The sequence below is a fragment of the Mobula hypostoma genome, chromosome 5, assembly GCF_963921235.1.
Source record: "Mobula hypostoma chromosome 5, sMobHyp1.1, whole genome shotgun sequence".
Classification (NCBI taxonomy): domain Eukaryota; kingdom Metazoa; phylum Chordata; class Chondrichthyes; order Myliobatiformes; family Myliobatidae; genus Mobula; species Mobula hypostoma.
The window spans coordinates 30,088,567-30,110,136 of NC_086101.1; the positions used below are offsets into that span (position 1 = coordinate 30,088,567).

General features: G+C 40.8%; 1 protein-coding gene across 1 annotated transcript in view; it reads left to right on the forward strand.

The window, feature by feature from the left end:
* The window catches only part of LOC134347305 (major histocompatibility complex class I-related gene protein-like), a 120,494-nt gene extending 104,732 nt beyond the window's left edge, over positions 1–15,762 (forward strand). Inside the window, exons 5-7 of the mRNA XM_063049703.1 lie at positions 1,118–1,399; positions 4,444–4,716; positions 15,545–15,762. Of these exons, the coding sequence (XP_062905773.1) occupies positions 1,118–1,399; positions 4,444–4,716; positions 15,545–15,762 (773 nt within the window). The remainder of the gene's footprint in view (positions 1–1,117; positions 1,400–4,443; positions 4,717–15,544) is intronic.
* Positions 15,763–21,570: the final 5,808 nt, after the last annotated feature.

A 21,570-nucleotide genomic window follows, 5' to 3' on the forward strand; every position in this document is an offset into this window, starting at 1 on the left:
TGGAACTCAGTGGGCTAGGCCACATCTATGGAAAAGAATACAGTTGATGCTTTGGGCTGAGAACATTCAGCAGGACTAGAGGAAAAAAAGATGTGGAATTAGAGTTGAAAGGTGGGGGGAGGGGAGTGAGAAACATAAGGTGATAGGTGAAACTGGGAGGGGGTGGAGTGAAGTAAAGAGCTGAGAAGTTGTTTGGTGAAAGAGATGCAGGGCTGGAGAAGGGGGAACCAAATAGGAGAGGATAGAAGGCCATGCAGGAAAGAAAATGGTGAGGTGCACCAGAGTGAGGCAACGGGCAGACGAGAAGGTGTGGTCAGTGAGGAAAAGGGGAAGGGAAATGGTGAAGGGGGTAAGGGGGTTGGTCATTACCGAAAGTTAGAGAAATCGATGTTCATGCCATCAGGTTGGAGGCTGCCCAGACGGAATACATGGTTTTGCTCCTCCAGCCTGAGTATGTCCTGAACACAACAGCAGAGGAGGCCATGGATTGAAATGTCAGAATGGAAATAGAAAGTGGAATTAAAATGGGAGGCCATGGGGAGATCCTGATTTTCCTGGTGGATGGAGCGTAGGTGCTCGGCGAAGCAATCTTCCAATCTACATCGGGTGGGAGGCCACATTGGGAGCGCTGGACACAGGAGATGGGCACAACAAACTCACAGTTGAAGTGTCGTTTCTCCTGGAAAAAAACTGTTTAGGGCCCTGAACGGTAGTGAGAGAGGAAGTTTAGAGGCAAGTGTAGCACTTATTCCACTTGCAAGGATAAGTACCAGGCGGGAGATCGGTGGGGAGGGATGAATGGACAAGGGAGTTGCATATGGAGCGATTCCTGTGGAAAGCAGAAAGTCGAGGGGGACAGGTGTAGGGAAAGATATTCTTGGATGTGGGATCGTGTTGGAGATGGTGGAAGTTATGGAGAATTATGTGCTGGACGTGGAGGCAGGTGGGGTGATAGGTGAAGCCAAGAGAAACCCTATTACTTCTGGGGCTGCAGGATGATGGGTTTAGGGTAGACGTGCACAAAGTAGAAGAGATACTCATGCTTCTACTTTCTTATATGCCTACATGCCAATCAGTTTATTTTTCACTTGCCTCTTCCCCCCTACCCTTCCCTCAGTCCCAGCTGATTTCTTTGTCCAGGGGGTTTGCGGCTGTGAATTGAAGTATGATAACTCCACAGATGGGTTCATAAGACTGGGCTATAATGGCGAAGGTGCATGTGTTTTTGACAAGGAAACAATGAGTTGGATTGTGCTAAATCCACAGTTCCAAGTGCTTGCAGATCGGTGGAATGTCAACATGCTCATGAACAAATACTTCAAAGCTCTCTTGGAGAAAGACTGTGTGAAGTGGCTGCTGATATATCTTGAGTGTGGGCAAGAAGCGCTACGGCAGAGAGGTATAATACCTGGGTACTCTGAATGTTGGGTACAGGGGAAATACTCCAGATAGCCCAGGTGAGAAATGTGGCAAACCTCAGGTAATTGTTAACTGGAGTATTATTGTCACATACTCTGGACAAAAAATATTTTGCTTGCCATCCATTCAGATCATCCCAAACATTAGAATATTGAGATAGTATAAAGAGAAAAGAACTAATCAAATACAAAATACAGGTCCTCTGTTGGTTGGGGATTTGACCATGGATATTGCATTCTAAGTGACTAGGTGATACACAAAACTGTAAACATAGAAGATAGAATAGTACAGCACAGTACAGGCCCTTCGGCCCACAATGTTGTGCCGAACCTCAAACCCTGCCTCCCATATAACCCTCCACCTTAAATTCCTCCATTTACCTGTCTAGCAGTCTCTTAAATTTCAAGGAATTTAAAGGAATGGCAGAGACTGATACAGCTTGGTACCAACAGCATTGCAGGAGTTGCCAGTCAGTTTTGAACTCAACATCACATTGCCTTAGGGACTCCAGCTCTGGATATTTCCTCACGGTTTACTCCCAAAACCTTCCCCATGAATGAATCTAGCCACAAGGCAGCAGAGGTTGGAGATCAGAGTTTTAATTCTCCTAGGTGAGCTGTCAACCAAGGCTGATGAGCTCCATCTGCCAAAGTGACTAGTTTTAGGATGCCAACAACCCACCTTTCTCCTGATGGTAGAAACAGTTCTGCTGGAATTTTAGCTTTATCCCACATAAAGGCCAGGAGAAGAATTTGTTTATCAGAGACTATTTGAGATGCATGCCAATGGGAGCATTTAATAGGTAGTAGGAGCTTATCACCACTACCGCTCCAACTGTGACAACCTTAAGGAATGAAATGCAAAATATATTGTTGCAGTTACAGTTACAGAGAAAGAGCAGAGCAAATAAACAAATAAAGTGTATGGGCCATAATCAGAATCAGAGTCAGATTTATTGTCACTGGCATGTGTCATAAAATTTGATAAGTTAGCAGCAACAGTACAATGCAACAAATGATAATAGATAAAGAATGAGTAAATAAATAAACAGGTAAATCAATTACAGTGAGTATATATATGTATATTGAATAGATTAAAAATAGTGCAAAAGCAGAAATAATGCATACTTTTAAAAAGTAAGTTGGTGTTCATAGGTTTAATGTTCAATTAGGAATCATATCACAGAGGGAAAAAAAAGCTGTTCCTGCAACATTGAATGTGTGCCGCCAGTCTTCTGTACCTCCTTCCTGATAATGACAATGAGAAGAGGGCAGTCCCTGGGTGATTGGGTCCTTAATAGTGGGCGTCACCTTCCTGAGGCACTGCTTTTTGAAGATGACTTGGATACTATGGAGGCTGGTACCCAAGATGGAGCTCAAGAAGTTTACAGAGTCCTGTAGCTGTACTTGGTCCTCAGCAGAAGCACTCCCATAACAGACAGTGAAGCAGACTGTCAGAATGCTGTCCACAGTACATCTATAGAAGTTTTCTGAGTGTTTTAGGTGCCAAATCAAATCTCTTCAAACTCTGAATAAAATATAGTGAAATACAATGAGGTAAATTGTGAGATCAAGAGCTGTCCCTTAAACAATTGTTCATTGACAGGAAATCAATGAGGGAGCTGGCAATGTACCCGTTAGATAAGGCAGATGGGTTAGAAATGCTTATGAGGAATGAATTCTGCACCAGCACCCAATCCAATTGTGCATGTTAATATTAGTTCAGGATGTGTGGTCGTATTAGCACACAGACAGACAGCCATACGAAATGAATTAATACATAAAACAGATGAAGTAATTTGGCTCAAAGAGGAGTAGGCAGCTTAGTCTTGAATTCCACTGGCGAGGTCCTCTTTTTGGAGTTGAAATTAAGTAAGCCAATAAGTTGAAAAGACTTCAAATGACTTTAAAGTAATTTACTAATTCAACTCCCTACTTAACCATGCAAATGGTTAACTGCTGCTGTAACTATGTGTTATAATTATGTGGTCTTGTCAGTGTTGGTCTTTGGTTTGTCCTGTTTTTTTGTGATATCACTCTGTAGGAACATTGTACCATTTCTTAATGCATGCATGCATTTCTAAATGACAATAATTGAGGACTGAGTGTCCTCATAATCTAATCTAAATGTAGGAACAGAGCAAATCTAAAAGCAAAACAGATTGCACCCATCTAAGGACTCTTACCTTGCTAAGGCATCCAGTTAAGTTTGTAATTGTCTTACATTGCCTCATTTAAATGCAGCAAAATCATTTGGCTGGAATGCTGCTTAAATTGCGAGTAATTCTAACAGTATTCTAATTAAAGTTATTTTTCTTGACTTATCTCTTAAAATAATTAGTGCTATCATTCAGCAGAGTCTTTCTTCATATGTGTCCCTGGAAACGCTCTGTAGATCAGACAGCCCTCTGTTATGCAACTGCTGGGAATGAACCAGAACAGAGACTTTTGCATTCTTCCCTATTCCCTCCTAGCAAATCTGGAAAAAGGTGGGTGACCAGATGCTTCCCACCACAGGTATCCTGAGAGCAGCAGGTGTTGGGGATGATATGACATCTGTACAGAGAGTATCTGACTGAGATAGTCCTTCTCACTGCCAGCCAAGCACTGTCTTATTGCTCAGTGGTGAGATTTGATAATGAGACATTCCACCAGAAGATCTGGACAGTCAGGGAACAACATTATCTTATCCAGTGTCCCTATGTCATAGTACCTGAAGGAAATTTCATGCTGACCACTATCTGATGTAATTGTGGTCAAAGGTGTTTACCTGGAAGTGTTCTTAACAAAGGACAAGTAGAGTACCAATGTCCAGCAGACTGGAATGTTATGGATAATGCTGCCAGGCCTATCTTCCACAACACCAGGGATAGGCAAACCCTCAGTAAATAGTGACACTGGTGAAAAGGTGCTTTGGGTACACTGAGATAAACTCTAGTTGGAAGAGAGGGGAAGTAGAATTGATGTCACAACTAAAACTCTTTTTTCATATTTTCACTGATGTTGATACTCTTTACATTTGTAGCAATCCCTGAAGTGTTTATCAGTATTAGGAGTGATGGATTTCAACCGCTGAGACTCTCCTGCCTTGTCACAGGGTTCTACCCACAGGCTATCGATGTTTCATGGCTGAGAGATGGTGAGTGGGTCCCCGAGATTGGATCCAGTGATGTATTACCCAACCATGATGGGACTTATCAGGTGATGAAAATGATTACACTGAATGAAGCTGAGGTGGCAAAATACTCCTGTTACATCGAGCATGCCACCCTCCTGCAGGGACTCAATATACCACAGGGTAAGTGGCAAGTCAGAGATCCTTGTTCTTGCTTCAGGCTGATCACTTGGGACAAGCAACAATGCAGAATACATTAAGAGCCTTAAAACACATGCTTTCATATGTACTGCTTAATTTCTAATTGGTCAGGAATAATGATATTCTGTGGAATATGAAATGACAGACAAATAACAGAATGTTAATACACATCAAGTCAAGTTTATTTTCACATACAGAAGTACAGTGACATACAGGTGCAATGAAATACCTGCTTGCAGCAGCATCTCGGGCACATAGATTCAGCCAACATTCAGAATATGATTAATTTACAAATTGTACAAGACAGTGAAGAGAAAAAATCAAAGACTGTGCAAGACAATCAGGAAAAACACAATCAGAAGGAAGTCTATGCTAATGGGAGAGGTGGTCAGTGTTCTGTTGTTGAAGTAGCTTAAGGTTGCACAGTTCAATTCAAAAACCTGATGACTGAAGGAAAGCAGCTGTTCCTCAACCTTATGGTGTGGAGCAACAGGCTCTGTAACTCCTGCCTGATGCTATTAGGAAGAATAAAGCATGAACCGGATGGCAGGGATATTGGATGACATATGCTGCTTTCTTGATGCCGTGCTTCCTGACCTAATATATTAGCACTTCTAGACTAGTTACTGCCTCATAGAATCAGAATCAGAATCAGGTTTAATATCACCAGCATGCGACACAAAATTTGTTAACTTAGCAGCAGCAGTTCAATACATTATCCAGAAGAGAAAAAAAAAATTATAATAATAAATAAACAAGTAAATCAATTACAGTAGATTAAAAAAAACTTGCAAATAACAGAAATACTGTATGCTAAAAACAGTGAGGTAGTGTCCAAGGATTCAATGTCCGCTTAGGAATTGGATGGCAGAGGGGAAGATGCAGTTCCTGAATCACTGAGTGTGTGTCTTCAGGCTCTGTACCTCCTACCTGATGGTAACAGTGAGAAAAGGGCATGCCCTGGGTGCTGGAGGTGTTTAATATTGGATGCTGCTTTTCTGAGACACTGCTCCCTGAAGATGTCCTGGATGCTTTGTAGGCTAGTACCCAAGATGGAGCTGATTAGATTTACAACCATCTGCAGCTTCTTTCACTCCTGTGCAGTAGCATCCCCCATCCCCCATCCCCCATACCAGACAGTGATGCAGTCTGTCAGAAAGCTCTCCACGGTACATCTATAGAAGTTTTTGAGTGTATTTGTTGACATGTCAAATCTCTTCAAACTCCTAATAAAGTATAGCCGCATCATGCCTTCTTTATAACTTAATCAATTTGTTGAGACCAGGTTAGATCCTCAGAGATCTTGACACTCAGGTACTTGAAACTGCTCACTCTCTCCACTTCTGATCCCTCTATGTGGATTGGTATGTGTTCCTTCATCTTACCCTTCCTGAAATCCACAATCAGCTTTTTCGTCTTACTGACATTGAATGCCAGGTTGTTGCCGGGACACCACTCCACTAGTTGGCATATCTCACTCCTGTATGCCCTCTTGAGATTCTACCAACAATGGTTGTATCGTCAGCAAATTTATAGATGGTATTCGAGCTATCCCTATCCATGCAGTCATCTGTATATAGAGCAGAGCAGTGAGCTAAGCACACGGCCCTGATGTGCGCTGATGTTGATTGTCAGTGAGGAGGATATGCTAAAAACCATCCACAAAGATTGTGGTCTTCCAGTTAGGAAGTTGAGGATCCAATTGCAGAGGGAGGTACAAAGGCCCAGGCAACTTCTCAATCAGGATTATGGGAATGATAGTATTAAATGCTCAGCTATAGTGGATGAACAGCACCCTGAGGTAGGTGTTAGTATTGTCCAGGTGGTCTAAAGCCATGTGGACAGCCACTAAGATTGCATCTTCCATCGACCTACAAATTGCAATGGGTTCAGGTCCTTGCTGAGGCAGGAATTCAGTCTAGTCATGACCTGCCTCTCAAATCATTTCAACACTGTTGATATGACAGCATCCAACATGTTCCTGTAGGTAAAAATGTAACAATAACTAGCCAATGGTCTTCTTTCTGAAATTTTAATGCATATCAACAGGGCTACCAGCAAGCTTTTCTCAGTATATAGGTGTGAAATACTTATATCCCCTGAAAGTGCAGATAGGGAGGCTATTTGATATTAAATACTCTGGCAGTGAAGAACTCCCAAAGTATTGTCCCCTCTGAAGTTCACTAATCTGTCAGGGCAGGTGAATGAGATTTATGACCAACAGTCAGCTACTTTTTATTACCTGCCAAAAATGGCAGTAAGTATTTCCTGCCTCAGATGTTGCAGACGTTCCATCTCCTACATTTTTAACCAGTGATGATTTAAAAGCCAGGATGAGACAGACTGAGTGATGAAGATAATTCAACTGACCATAGAAGAAGTGGCAGAATTCTCCTGTCCAAGAATTCCTGGTTTTCCACATTACCACATAGTATAGATTGATTGATTGCACTATGTACTTATGAAAGGATTAATTTGGTGTTAAATGTACTGGTAGAGAGGCCCTGCACTATAATAATCTGACATTACTCATAGTTTGGGTCACTTAGATTAGTTCCTATCTGGACAAATCCACTACTGAATTGTGAAGACGTAAGAGAATACAGATACTAGAATGTAGGGTAACAAACAAGTTGTTGGGGGAATTCGATTGGTCAAGTAGTATCTGTGGAGCGAAATGGAGATTTAATATTTTAGCTCAACCTTTATCAAACTACATATATGACACTATATTCAACCATTAGATCTATTTTCTTGTGGGAATACTCAATAAATCCAAAATAGAATAATAACTGTAACAGAATCAATGAAAGACTGCACCAACATGGCCTTCAGCCAGTGTGCAGAAGACAACAAACTGTGCAAATACTAACAGAAAGAAAAAATAATAAATAAATAAATAAACAAACAAACAGACAATAAGTACCAAGAACGTGTGATGAAGATTCCTTGAAATTGATTCCTTTGGTTGTGGGAACATTTTAATGTGGCAAGTAAAGTTGAGTGAAGTCATCCTCTTTGACCACAAGACCATGTGATATAGCAACAGAATTAGTCCATTTGGCCCATGGAGTCTGCTCCACCATTTCATCATGGCTGATCCATTTTTCCTCTCAGCCCCAATCTCCTGCCTTCTCCTCATATATCTTTGTGCCCTGACCTATCAAGAATCTATCAACCTCTGCCTTAAATATGCATAAAGACTTGGCCTCCACAGCTGTCTGTGACGAGTTCTACAGATTCACACCCTTGGGCTAAAGAAATTCCTCCTCATCCCTGTTCTAATAGGATGGTCCTCTATTTTGAGGCTGTTTCCTCTGGTCTTAGGCACTCCCACCATAGAAAACATTCCCTTCTCGTCCACTCTATCAAGACCTTTCACCATTCTATAGGTTCAGGAGAATGATGGTTGAGGAGTAATAACTGTTCCTGAACCTGGTTATGTTAGTCCTGAAACTCCTGTACTTTCCTTCTGATGGCAGCAGCAAGAGGAAAGTATCACCTTGGTGGCTGGGGTGATAAGTGGATGCCAGTGAGGACAGGTGATAAGCACATGAAATACAGGCAAGCAGGAATAGTGACAGATGCTGGGGAGGCAGACAAAATTGACTGCAGCTGCTGGAATATTGAACAACAAAGTATTGCAGGAAGAGGTCTGAGGGTCAGGCAGCAATGAAGAAGGACATGGATTGTTTATGCTTGCAGACAGAAGAAATTGCAGATAGAAGAATCTGGAAGAGACACTGCTGAATCATGGCAAGACAACTCACTTTATGAATGTAAGCACAGTGAGCACAACTGTCATTGATCTCAATCAATGAATGGAAGCTTGGTTACACTGAATAATATAGATTACATGAAATAGGCAAAAAAATCTAAATAGTCCACGTTTATATTCACACTCTGCACTATTCCAAGTATTTGTATAGTCCTTCACCCATTCTCATTCATGTCCTTGTCCACATTCTTGCAAAATTCATCCTGACTAAAAGAATGATACTTTTGAAAGTATTTTTTCATTCTTTCCCTTTGTCCTACCAAAGATGTTTCTCCTGAATTCCTTCCTGTGTATATTAGAGCTCATCAAGTCTGCACGGTTACAATTTCTTGATTCCGCCAGCATGAGATTATCTCTTCTGTACATATATTCTTCACTTTTCTGAGCTCTGCTGAATACTCTTTTCTGCAGAGATCCATCTATTGTATAGAAAGTTTTGACTCTATCTCAACACATTCCCTGGAGAGGACTGCAGAAATGTGTGGTCGTATTAGCTCACAGACGGGCAACCATACTCAATGAATTAATACATAAAACAGATGAAGTAATTTGGTTTAACGAGGATTAGGCAGCTTAGTCTTGAATTCCACTGGTCAGGTCCTCTTTTTGGAGTTGAAATGAAGTAAGCCAATAAGTTGAAAAGACCTCAAATGACTTTAAAGTAATTTACTAATTCAACACCCTACTTAACCATCCAAATGGTTAACTGCTGCTGTAACTATATGTTATAATTATGTGGCCTTGTCAGTGTTAGTCTTTGGTTTGTCCAGTTTATTTTGTGATATCATTCCGTAGGAACATTGTATCATTTCTTAATGCATGCATGTATTTCTAAATGACAATAAACGAGGACTGAGTGTCCTCATAATCTAATCTAAATGCAGGAACAGAGGAAGCAAAACAAAACAAACTCTTACCTTGCTATGGCATCCAGTTAAGTTCTGAACTTAAAGGGAGCTAATCCCAACGACACATCAAGCAAAAGTATGCTGCATCTATTTCATAACCTATGAACTTGCTTCACAGATAAGTTCTGTAAAGATTTCATACTGCACTCTCCAGGGCCCTTCTGATGTTCTGAAGATAGCTGATCAGTACAAACTGATTGTAACTTTATCCATGTGTGTGTTTATGTAAGAGATAGACAGATACAGAATGAGGGAAGAAAGGAGGGAGAGAGAGAGGGAAAGAGGGAGAGAGAGACCACCGAATTGCAATGTGTCAACAGAGCTTAAAGCTTTTGAAGTCTTATAGTTATAAACTTCTTTATTTCCATTTGTTCTAGCAAATTTCTTTGCAGTCCAAAAACATAAGAAGGAAATATCTTTATTGTCTTCACAACTGAACACTAATCTATATATTTCTGGTACTTGTTTGTTTCTCTGAAATTTTAATTACTCCGGAGATGCTCTATTTTTGTTCCTACCATTGGGGATGAGGTACATAATCCTGAAGACTAACACTCAGTGATTCAAAAACATCTCCTTCCCCTCCACTATCAAATTGCTGAAATGTCCATCAACCCATGAACACTATCCCATTATTCTTCTTTTTTGCACTGTGCATTTTTTTTTTGTAAATTAAAGCAATTTTATGTTTATATGCTGTGTTGCTGCTGATAACTTCACTTCATCTATGCCAGTGATAGCAAAACTGTTTCTGTTCAAATCAAATCAAATCAAGTTTAATCATCATTCAACCCATACATAGATACAGCCGAATGAGAAAGCATTCCTCTGGGGCCAATGTACAAAGCATTCACGATAGCAAGCAAACATTCAAAAGAGTAAGTAACATGATTCAACATAGCCAGTGAAGAAGCACATTCATTCAAAAAAACATGTATATAGTTCAAGAACCTCAGTGACAAAGTCCGGCAATCATGGTACAGTGTCCCAGCAGCATGCAGATGCATGCAATCTAGCCTGTCATTCCACCTCTCAAACATGGGCGAACAGCAGCAATGGAAGAGGCCAAGTCCCAGCCGAGCATAGATGCCACGGTTCTCCCCTGGTCTGCAGTAGCAGGCAAGCCCAAGGCTTGAAACCTAGCCCTCACTAGACCCAAGGCCACACAACTTCCATGTCTTCTATCCCACCACCAGACAAGGGTAGGTAGGTAGAGGTAGGTTTACCTGTGTTATTTGTGGAAAGGAGGAAGTATGCGTGGTGTCAGATGCGGGAGGTCCTGGAGTTTCCCAGTCTTCTGGACAGCCATATCTGAACCAGGTGTGTCGAGCTGCAGCTTCTAAGAGACTGAGTTGGAGAACTGGAGATGCAGTTCGATGACCCTCGCCTGGTCAGGGAGAGCGAGGAGGTGATAGAAAGGAGTTATAGGCAGTTGGTCACACCGGGGCCACAGGAGACAGACAAGTGGGTCACAGTCAGGAGGGAGAAGGGGAAGAGTCAGGTACTAAAGAGTACCCCTGTGGCTGTACCCCTTGACAATAAGTACTCCTGTTTAAGTGCTGACGGCGGGGACAGCCTACATGGGGAAAGTGACAGTGGATGTGCCTCTGGCATAGAGTCTGCCCTTGTGGCTCAGAAGGGTAGGCAAAGGAAGAGGAAGGCAGTAGTGATAGGGGACTCTATAGTTAGGGGGTCAGACAGGCGATTCTGTGGATGCAGGAATAAAACTAGGATGGTAGCTTGCCTCCCAGGTGCCAGGGTCTGGGATATTTCAGATCGTGTCCAAGATATCCTGCAGTGGGAGGGAGAACAGCCAGAGGTTGTGGTACATATTGGTACCAATGACATAGGTAGGAAAAGGGAAGAGGTCCTGAAAAAAGACTACAGGGAGTTAAGAAGAAAGTTGAGAAGCAGGACCACAAAGGTAGTAATCTTGGGATTACTGCCTATGCCACGCGACAGTGAGAATAGGAATAGAATGAGGTGTAGGATAAATGTGTGGCTGAGGGATTGGAGCAGGGGGCAGGGAATCAGATTGCTGGATCATTGGGACCTCTTTTGGGGCAGGTGTGACCTGTACAAAAAGGGCAGGTGGCACTTGAATCCCAGGGGGACCAATATGCTGGTGGGGAGGTTTGCTAAGGCTACTGGGGAGAGTTTAAACTAGAATTTTTGGGGATTGGGAACTGAACTGAAGAGACTGGGGAAGAGGAGGTTGGCTGACAAATAGAGAAAGCTGGTAGACAGTGCGAGAGGGAGGATAGGCAGGTGATAGAGAAGGGATACGCTCAGACCGAAGGTTTGAGATGTGTCTATTTTAATGCAAGGAGTGCTGCGAACAAAGTGGATGAGCTTAGAGTGTGGATCAGTACTTGGAGATACAATGTGGTGGCCATTACAGAGACTTGGATGGTTCAGGAACAGGAACAGTTCCTTCAAGTGCCGGGTTTTAGATGTTTCAGAAAGGACAGGGAGGGAGACAGAAGAAGTAGGAGCATGGCACTGTTGATCAGAGATAGTGTCACGGCTGCAGAAAAGTTGGACACTGTAGAGGGATTGTGTATGGAGTCTCTGTGGGTGGAGGTTAGAAACAGGAAGGGGTCAATAACTTTACTGGGTTTTTTTATAGGCTGCCCAGTAGTAAAAGGGATATCAAGGAACAGATAGGGAAACAGATCCTGGAAAGATGTAGTAATAACAGAGTTGTCGTGATGGGAGGCTTTAATTTCCCAAATATCGATTGGCATCTCCCTAGATCAAGGTGTTTAGATGGGGTGGTGTTTGTTAGGTCTGTTCAGGAAGGTATCATGACACAATATGTAGATAAGCTTACAAGAGGAGAGGCTGTACTTGATTTGGTATTGGAAAATGAACCTGGTCAGGTGTCAGATCTCTCAGTAGGAAAGCATTTTGGAGATAGTGATCATAATCCTATCTCCTTTGCAATAGCATTGGAGAGAGATAGGAAAAGACAAGTTAGAAAAGCGTTTAATTGGAGTAAGGGGAGTAATGAGATTATCAGGCAGGAAATTGGAGGCTTAAATTGGAAACAGATGTTCTCAGGGAAAACTACAGAAGAAGTGTGGCAAATATTCAGGGGATATTTGTGTGGAGGTCAGCATAGGTATGTTCCAATGAGACAGGGAAGTTATAGTAAGGTACAGGAACCATGGTGTAAAAATGTTGTAATAAATCTAGTCAAGAAGAAAAGCAAAGCTTACAAAAGGTTCAAAGAGCTAAGTAATTTTAGACATCTAGGAGATTATAAGGCTAATAGGAAGGAACTGAAGAAGGAAATTAGGACAGCCAGAAGGGGCCATGAGAAAGCCTTGGCGGGAAGGATTAAAGAAAACTGCAAGGCATTCTACAAGTATGTGAAGAGCACAAGGATATGACATGAAAGAATAAGACCTATCAAGTGTGACAGTGAGGACATGTGTATGGATCCGAAGGAAATAGAAGAGGTACTTGATGAATACTTTAGTATTCACTGTGGAAAAGGATCTTGGTGATTGTAGTGATGACTTGCAGTGGACTGAAAAGCTTGAGCATGTAGATATTAAGAAAGAGGATGTGCTGGAGATTTTCGGAAGCTTCAAGTTGGATAAGTCGCCGGGACTGGATGAGATGTACCCCTGTCTACTGTGGGATGTGAGGGAGGAGATTGCAGAGACTGCAGCGATGATCTTTGCACCATCAATGGGGAGGGGAGTGGTTCCGTAGGATTGGAGAGTTGTGGATGTTGTTCCTTTATTCAAGAAAGGGAGTAGAGATAGCCCAGGAAATTATAGACCAGTAAATCTTACCTCAGTGGTTGGTAAGTTGATGGAGAAGATCCTGAGAGGCAGGATTTATGAACATTTAGAGATGTATAATATAATTAGGAATAATCAACATGGCTTTGTCAAGGGCAGGTCGTGCCTTACGAACCTGATTGAATTTTTTGAGGATGTGACTAAACACGTTGATGAAGGAAGAGCAGTAGATGTAGTGTATATGGATTTCAGCAAGGCATTTGATAAGGTACCCCATGCAAAGTTTATTGTGAAAGTAAGGAGGCATGGGATCCAAGAGGACATTGCGTTGTGGATCCAGAACTGGCTTGCACATAGAAGGCAAAGAGTGGTCATAGATGGGTCATATTCTGCATGGAGGTCGGTCACCAGTGGAGTGCCTCAGGGATCTGTTCTGGGACCCTTACTCTTTGTGATTTTTATAAATGACCTGGATGAAGAAGTGGAGGAATAGGATAGTAAGTTTGCTGATGACACAAAGCTTGAAGGTGTTGTGGATAGTGTGGAGGGCTGTCAGAGGTTACAACGGGACAGTGATAGGATGCAAAACTAGGCTGAGAAGTGGCTGATGGAGTTCAACCCAGATAAGTGTGACGTTGTTCATTTTGGTAGGTCAAATGTGATGGCAGAATATAATATTGATGTTAAGACTCTTGGCAGTGTGGAGGATCAGAGGGATCTTGGGGTCCGAGTCCATAGAACGCTCAAAGCAACTGCACAGGTTGACTCTGTGGTTGACAAGGTGTACGGTGTATTGGCCTTCATCAATCGTAGGATTGAATTTAGGAGCTGAGAGGTAATGTTGCAGCTATATAAGACCCTGGTCAGACCCCACTTGGAGTACTGTGCTCAGTTCTGGTCACCTCACTGCTGGAAGAATTTGGAAGCCATAGAAAAGGTGCAGAGGAGATTTACAAGGATGTTACCTGGATTGGGGAGCATGCCTTATGAGAATAGGTTGAGTGAACTTGGCCTTTTCTCCTTGGAGCGACGGAGGATGAGAGGTGACCTGATAGAGGTGTATAAGATGATGAGAGGCATTGATCATGTGGATAGTCAGAGGCTTTTTCCCAGGGCTGAAATAGTTGCCACAAGAGGACACCAGTTTAAGATGCTGGGGAGCAGGTACAGAGGAGATGTCGGGGATAAGTTTTTTATTCAGAGAGTGGTGAGCCCATGGAATGGACTGCCAGCAACCGTGGTGGAGGTGGATAAGATGGGGTCCTTTAAGAGACTTTTGGATATGTACATGGAGCTTAGAAAAATAGAGGGTTATAGGTAAGCCTCGTAATTTCTAAGGTAGGGACATGTTCGGCACAACTTTGTGGGCCAAAGTGCCTGTATTGTGCTGTAGGTTTTTTCACTGTTTCTATGTTTCTATAAAGAGACTGGCAATAGGCTACAGCCATGGAGCCAGGTCAACAGCGAGGCAAATGCTGATGGCTATATTTGGGATGTTCTGGTTTAGACCATAAGACTATAGAGAAAGGCCATTTGGCCTATCAGGTCTGTTCCACCATTCCATCATGGCAAGGGCAACAGGCCTGTGGCAACTTAAATTATCACTGTTGATCAGCGTCTTGTGATTGCAAATGAAATGACCAAGACAATCTCCCACGGTTATATTGAACTAATTCTGATGCTTCCAAGTAGCAGACAGGAACACGGTCTTCAGCCAGGTCAGCTCTTTCATACTGAAACTGGCTCCTCTAACATCTTTATCACCTCCTTTCCTGATATCTCAACTGGCTCCTTCTCCCACATCCAGTCGGTCCCTTCAATATCTCAGCTTACTCCACTTCCAACAGCAGTGCAGCTATTGTGATCAATGAGTAGTTCACTGATGGAAGCCCTGCAGTACTCAAAATTCTTGGAGTAGAATTGTCTTTGGATTGTTAAAAGCAAATTGTACAAAGAAAAAGATATCTTTTTTTGGCCTCTAAGAAGCAGTTACTTTCGCTCATGCCGCAATCCTACCCAAAGTTGTAAATGATGTCTCAATGTTAATATGAACTTAAAAGTTTTTACATTGATTTATTTTAAACATAGCTCTGCAGAAGATCATGGACATTCTTGGATAGGTACTTGGAGCTGAGAAAAATAGAGGGCTATGGGTAACCTTAGGTAGTTTCTAAGTAAGTACATGTTTGGCACAGCATAGTGGGCCGAAAGGCCTGTATTCTGCTGTAGATTTTGTATGTTTCTATATTTTCTGTATTTATGTCTAAATTACATTATAACTTGATGTGAACAGTACAAGTTTAATGCAGATAATAAAATGTTACAAAGTGGTTATCAAAAAAATTGAAATATTCTCTATGTATCCACAGAGAGGACAACAAAGAAAGATACAAAGACAGTGCCTGTGGCTGGAGTTGCAATCATTCCACTCATTCTCCTCGGGATCATCATTGGAATTGGCTTCTGGAGGAAGAAGAATTACAGCAAACCTCTGAGTAACCAGCAAGGACCTGCTGAAATGAACGATGATCAACAGCGTACTGTTGTGACCGGGAGAGACAAAGGCTTCCTCAGCGCTGACAAATAGCTTTTCATTTCATCCATTAGTGTTGTGATTGTTGTATTTACTACCTATTCCCTGATGTTCCAAACCTGTTAATAGGGCATAGATTTGTTATGAGGGTTCATCCATTTAAAATAGAAATGAGGTGGAATTTCTTTCCAGAGACACATAAATTTCTTCAATTTCAATTCTTGCTCCAGTGTCAAGTTCAATGAATGTTTCCAAGACTGTGAAATTCAGGTTTTTGGAACATAGGTTAATCAAGGATTTGGGAAATTATGTAGAAAAATGCTCAGTATCGGACTGGCCATAATTTCACTGAATGATAGAACATGTTGAAAGGGGCTCACAACTGATTCCTGCTCCTAGTTCACTTGCCCATTTGTCAAGACTCTCCACAACATACTCTGCATTACTTCATCAGCTACTTGATGGTACAGTGGAGAATTAATTTTATGTTGCTTTTAACTCCTCACCATACTTCAGTGTACTTTTTGGGCTAGCCTTAAGGGCTACCTTTGTTTTAATCCTGGACCATGTCATACGTGTTTTTATTGAACAATGTAATGTGTGCTGGGCCTAGTTGTGGAATACTGTCTGGAGGGCAGACTGGGAACAAAACTCAGTGTCTAAGTGTGTGGTGTTGCAATAACTGTGAATATCTTTTACATGCATTGTACACAGTTTTATTATGTTTCCAATGAGCATTGCTTCTGATTTTTATAATTTATTAGAGTAGTCTTTGGGAGGATTGATTTTAAAAAAGCACACTATATCTGAGTTATACATCTGTCATTGCTAACAGAGTAATGAGATTTTTTTATTTTACTTTTGTAGTGCTGTATTTGCATGAAGTTTCTTTAGTCAAAGAGAATATAAGCAAGTTTACTTTTTAACCAGCCTTGAAATACCTGTCTGGAGATGTGTATTTCTATGTTGAATAATTACAATTTATATTTTCCTCTTTTTGACCGGTTGACTATTCCGTCATTACAAAGCGAGGAGATCATTATCCAAAAGCAGAGGTGCAGAACCCATCTCTCATCTCACATCAGTTGGATGTTTGTCTACAGCTGCCTAAAGATCTGAGCATTTCCAATTACCAAGCTCACCTTGTCTATAATATTTGGTGCACCCAAAGGAACATTAAGAGACTTTTAGATAGAAACATGGATGAAAAAAAACAGAGAGAAGGGTTAGATTGATCTTAGTGGAAGTTAAAGTACAACATCACAGGCTGAACGACCTGTAGTGTGCTGTACTGTTGACATCCTATAGTTTCAGCAACATCTTTAAGCTGATGGCAAAATAATATTTAAAAGAACTACAGATGCTGGTTCTGTGACTGAGTCACAGGAGACCGGAAGCTGATTGAAGCCAAATGTCTTTATCATGCCAAGCTTTCATAATTTCAAAAATAATCTTTATTCATAATAAATTATGCAGACTAAAAGAGAAACATTGCAAAATTCTTTACTTTGTTAGTATCATGAGGTCAATTCATACAATAGTATTAACACTTAATAGTAACTTAATATATAGAGCAGTTCTCTTACAAATGATGTAGTTCAATGTGCTTTAAGATGGGATAAAGTGCAAATATAAAGACAAAAAGTTGCTATTTGAAAGCAGGGTTAAATAAACAGACTTGGGCATTTAAATGTGTCAACTGAATCTGCATTCGTTATAGATTTAGATATTGAGTTCCAAAGTTTAGGAGCATATTTTAAAAAGCTGATCTGCTAATTAGATTTTGAGGGTGATGGTTTAATTTTAAGGGAGCTGTGGAAGAAGACCTGAGAGATTGAACAGGATTATAAAACAATAGTGATTCTGTGACGTACACAAGTCCCAGAGCACTGAGAGCATTATAAGCAAGTAAGAGAACTTTGAAATCAATTCCAAAAAACACAGGAAGCCAGTGCAGGGTAGTTAAGATAGGAGTGATATGCTCCCTTATCCTGGTTTTAGCTGAGAGTGTAGCAGTGGCATTCTGAATGTGTTGGTTTATCAATAAATTTCTTCAGAAGACCAGTAAAACGTGCATTGCCATAACCTAATATATTCAATATAATGGTGTGAATTAGTTATCTGTGGCTCCATGAAGCGATAAACACTTTCATTGTTTGAGGGGCATCCTTACCCAACACAGCCCCTCCATGTCCATTAGTGGATGGAACCTAGAGAACAGAGTATTTCTACCATACAGAATCTTCACAATCATTATGAAGAGCATCATTCTCTTGGATATTCTTTCAGTAGAGTCTCCCTGAACTCAAAAACATATCAGATATTTATATTCCGAAGAATACACATAACAGTGGATCTTTCAACACTAGTTCAATTACTACAATGATATAGTGTAATAGTTTGAGTCTGATAGATGATTCTGTATAATCACAGTACATATTTAAAAAGAAAGCACACTGCAACTAACAAGAAAGCTCTGAATTTTCAGATACCTTCTCTGAGAAATTGTAATTCACATGGATATTTCATAATATTTTTGAGGACAGAAACCCCAGACACCTGAAATAGAATTTTGAGGCCAAATTTCTAGTGCATAAATAATCGCAATTACTAATATAGCAAATAAGCCAACGACAGTGTTTGATGTGCTAAGTGACACAGTATGTGGTCTGGAAGTGTCCTTGATCTCAGTTGTAAAGGTGCTAAATAACTTAAACTGAAAGTGTTTGATATCTACTCCGATTGGCTTACATCTGGCTAATGCACTTGACAACGTCTCATGGCCACTTTAGTTTGCTAGCCACAACTTTTGAGCATCCACCTGCTCTGGACAATTAGTCTGTGCTTTGTAGACCATAAGATTTTGTTAATTTCAAAAATTTTCATTGTTTATAAGAATACAAATCATCAGCTATAGGAGCCGAATTAGATTGTTTGGCCCATTGCGTCTGCTCCGCTATTTGATAATAGCTGATTTATTTTTTCTCTCAACACAATTAGCCTACCGTCTCCTGGTAACCTTTGATATCCTGACTAATCAAGAACCTCTTAATTAACAACTTAGCCTCACAGCCATGTCTGACAATGAATTTCATGGATGGACCACTCTCTGGCTAAAGAAATTCTTCTTCTTCTGTATTCGAAAGCAACATCCTTCCATTCTGAGGCTCTGTCCTTGACTCTTCCATTATTGAAAACATCTTCTTCATATCCACTCTATGCAGTCATTTTAATATTTGGTTGGCTTGTGAAATCCCCTCACATTGTTCAAAACTCCAAGATAATTTCCTTTTAAGTTTTTCTAGTCTGTAACTGAATAAACGTGCACCAAGTATATCGTTCCCTCTTTGCTTGTTTTCTGTGTGTCCTGCACATGCCCAGTAGAAGGAGATTCGCCGAAATATCCGTTTTAATGTGGACAGAGGTATTTTTAAAAACGCCTAGTGTGAACACCTGTTGTTTTTTACGCAAAGCCAGCTTTTTCAAAATTATCCGGTCTGGTGTGGATGTAACCTGAGTTCTACTCCTTTAGGAAACCCAGACCTGATTCTTTTTACTAATGATTCATTGTGGAAACCTAATGATTTTGAGACACTGACTGAATATGCTGTGCTGACTCCTTCTAAGGTATTGGAAGTGGGTTCCTCCCTTCAGGAACATCATTGCAAGCCACTGAGCTATTTGTACTCACTAGAACTTGCATCTTATATGAAAGTAAAACTGTGAACGTCTATACTATTTATGAATCTGCATATATTCATAAATATGCATTTGTATATATGAATTTGTATATATGTCAGTAAGTGGGTGAAGTAAGAATCTGTTCGTAATAGTGGACATATGTTCTAAATGGATAGAGGCCTTTCCCACATGAAAAAATGACACTAGTACAGTAATTAAATTAATGATGCAGAAAATTATTCCCCGATTTGGAATTCCTTGTAAGTTTAACAGTGATAGAGGAACGTACTTTATGGGGAAATTAATTAAAGCATTGGCGAAATTTCTGGTATTCTCCTGGGAGTGGCATGTGTCCCACTAACCACCATCATCAGGATTGGGGGAAAGGATGAATGAGTACTTAAAGACATTCTGGCCAAAGTATGCTAAGATTTGGGATTGATAATGGCATGATAACTGCTCTGTGTACTTTAAGAAATATATTAATTGGACGACCAAACTGGCCCCTTTTGAAGTATTGATAGGAAGACCTATCCCCATGGTTCTAGACTCCTATTACAAGTGTCAAATCTGGGGAGGGAAAAACACATCCATTTAAGCCAGATGATTATGTAGAAATGTAATCAATGGAAAAGACTCGCTTTCTTTCCTTGGTGGAAGGGACGCTATCAAATGCTGCTAACCACTCATAATGTGGTCGAGGTAAAAGGCAAAGCCCACTGGGTGAACAAAACCAAGTGTAATCTGTATCAGCTCTCTCTTCTGTAGCCCGATAGTGTACTGGAAAGGAAGGAAAACTGAAGGAAAATGAAGTTTCTAATGATATATGGACTTATTTGCCTTATTGCTTTTGCATCTAGACTTATCTGTGATTATAATACTTAGGCTTAACTGCTGAAGTAGTAGCCACTTGAAATGTGGCCCTGAAAAACAGGCTGGTCTTAGATCTTATTTTAGCTGAGAAATGAGGAATGTGTGCCATTGTAGGCAAGAATGTTGTACCTATATCCCAATGAATCTGAAAACATTCATTGGCCAGCAATATCCAGAGAAGTAGAAGTGTAAGATGGATATGTAAGATTAGAGAATATTTCCATAGTTATAACCCTCCTGGGGGCTGGGGGCCCTTTGGGAACACCTTTGGTCATTGGTGGGGAACGTTAGTACATGACAGAATTATTATCATTATAGTAATAGTGTGTGTTTTGCCTCTTGACTCATATGTGCAACCTTACCTTGTTTAATGAACCTCCCCATTTCTATGTTCCCTCGGGTTAACACTGATACTCATGACCTGGAGTATAATGAAGAAAGAATGTTTAAAAATTATACTCTTAGCATGGGGTTATAAGACCCCATTTGCAAACTCAAATATTTATGGTTGATCTTCAGATCAAAAATGAGTGGATGGTGGAGGAAAATTATTGTGATTTAAAGATTTTGATAGACAATGGTTTAATATTGGCTCTTCGAATATGGAAAGTAGTTGCAGCTTTGTTTGTTTTAGATATGGCCTTGGCTTTTAACAGAGACAATTATCTATCATTTATAAAATAAGCTGTGTTCTCTGCATTACTTGGAGTTCAAAACCCACTCCACACCAACAATATCATGAATAAAGCTCTCTTTACCGTGAAGTCCATGTCTCATTTACTTGTGATCAATTTTAAGTGAGTTTCCTTAGCAAATTAATTTCCCTAACTCAGTGGGTCAGACAACATCTGTAGGAAGAATTGAGTTCAATTGAATTGGATTGACTTTATTTCTTACATCCTTCAAATACATGAGTAAAAATCTTTAAGTTACGTCTCTATCTAAATGTGCAATGCGCAATTTATAGTAGTTTGTAATAAATAGTATGTACAATGGGACAGTCAATATAGCATAGAAATACAATTGTGTCAGTGTGAATTAATCAGTCTTATGGCCTGGTGGAAGAAGCTGTCCTGGAGCCTGTTAGTCCTGGCTTTAATGCTGTGGTATCTTTTCCTGGATGGTAGCAGCTGGAACAGTTTGTGGTTGGGGTGCCACGGGTCCCCGAAAATACTTTGGGTCCTTTTTATGCACCTGTCTCTAAATGTCCTGAATAGTGCTAAATTCACATCTACAGATGCACTGGGCTGTCCACACCACTCTCTGCAGAGTCCTGTGAATGAGGGAAGTACAGTTCCCATACCAGGC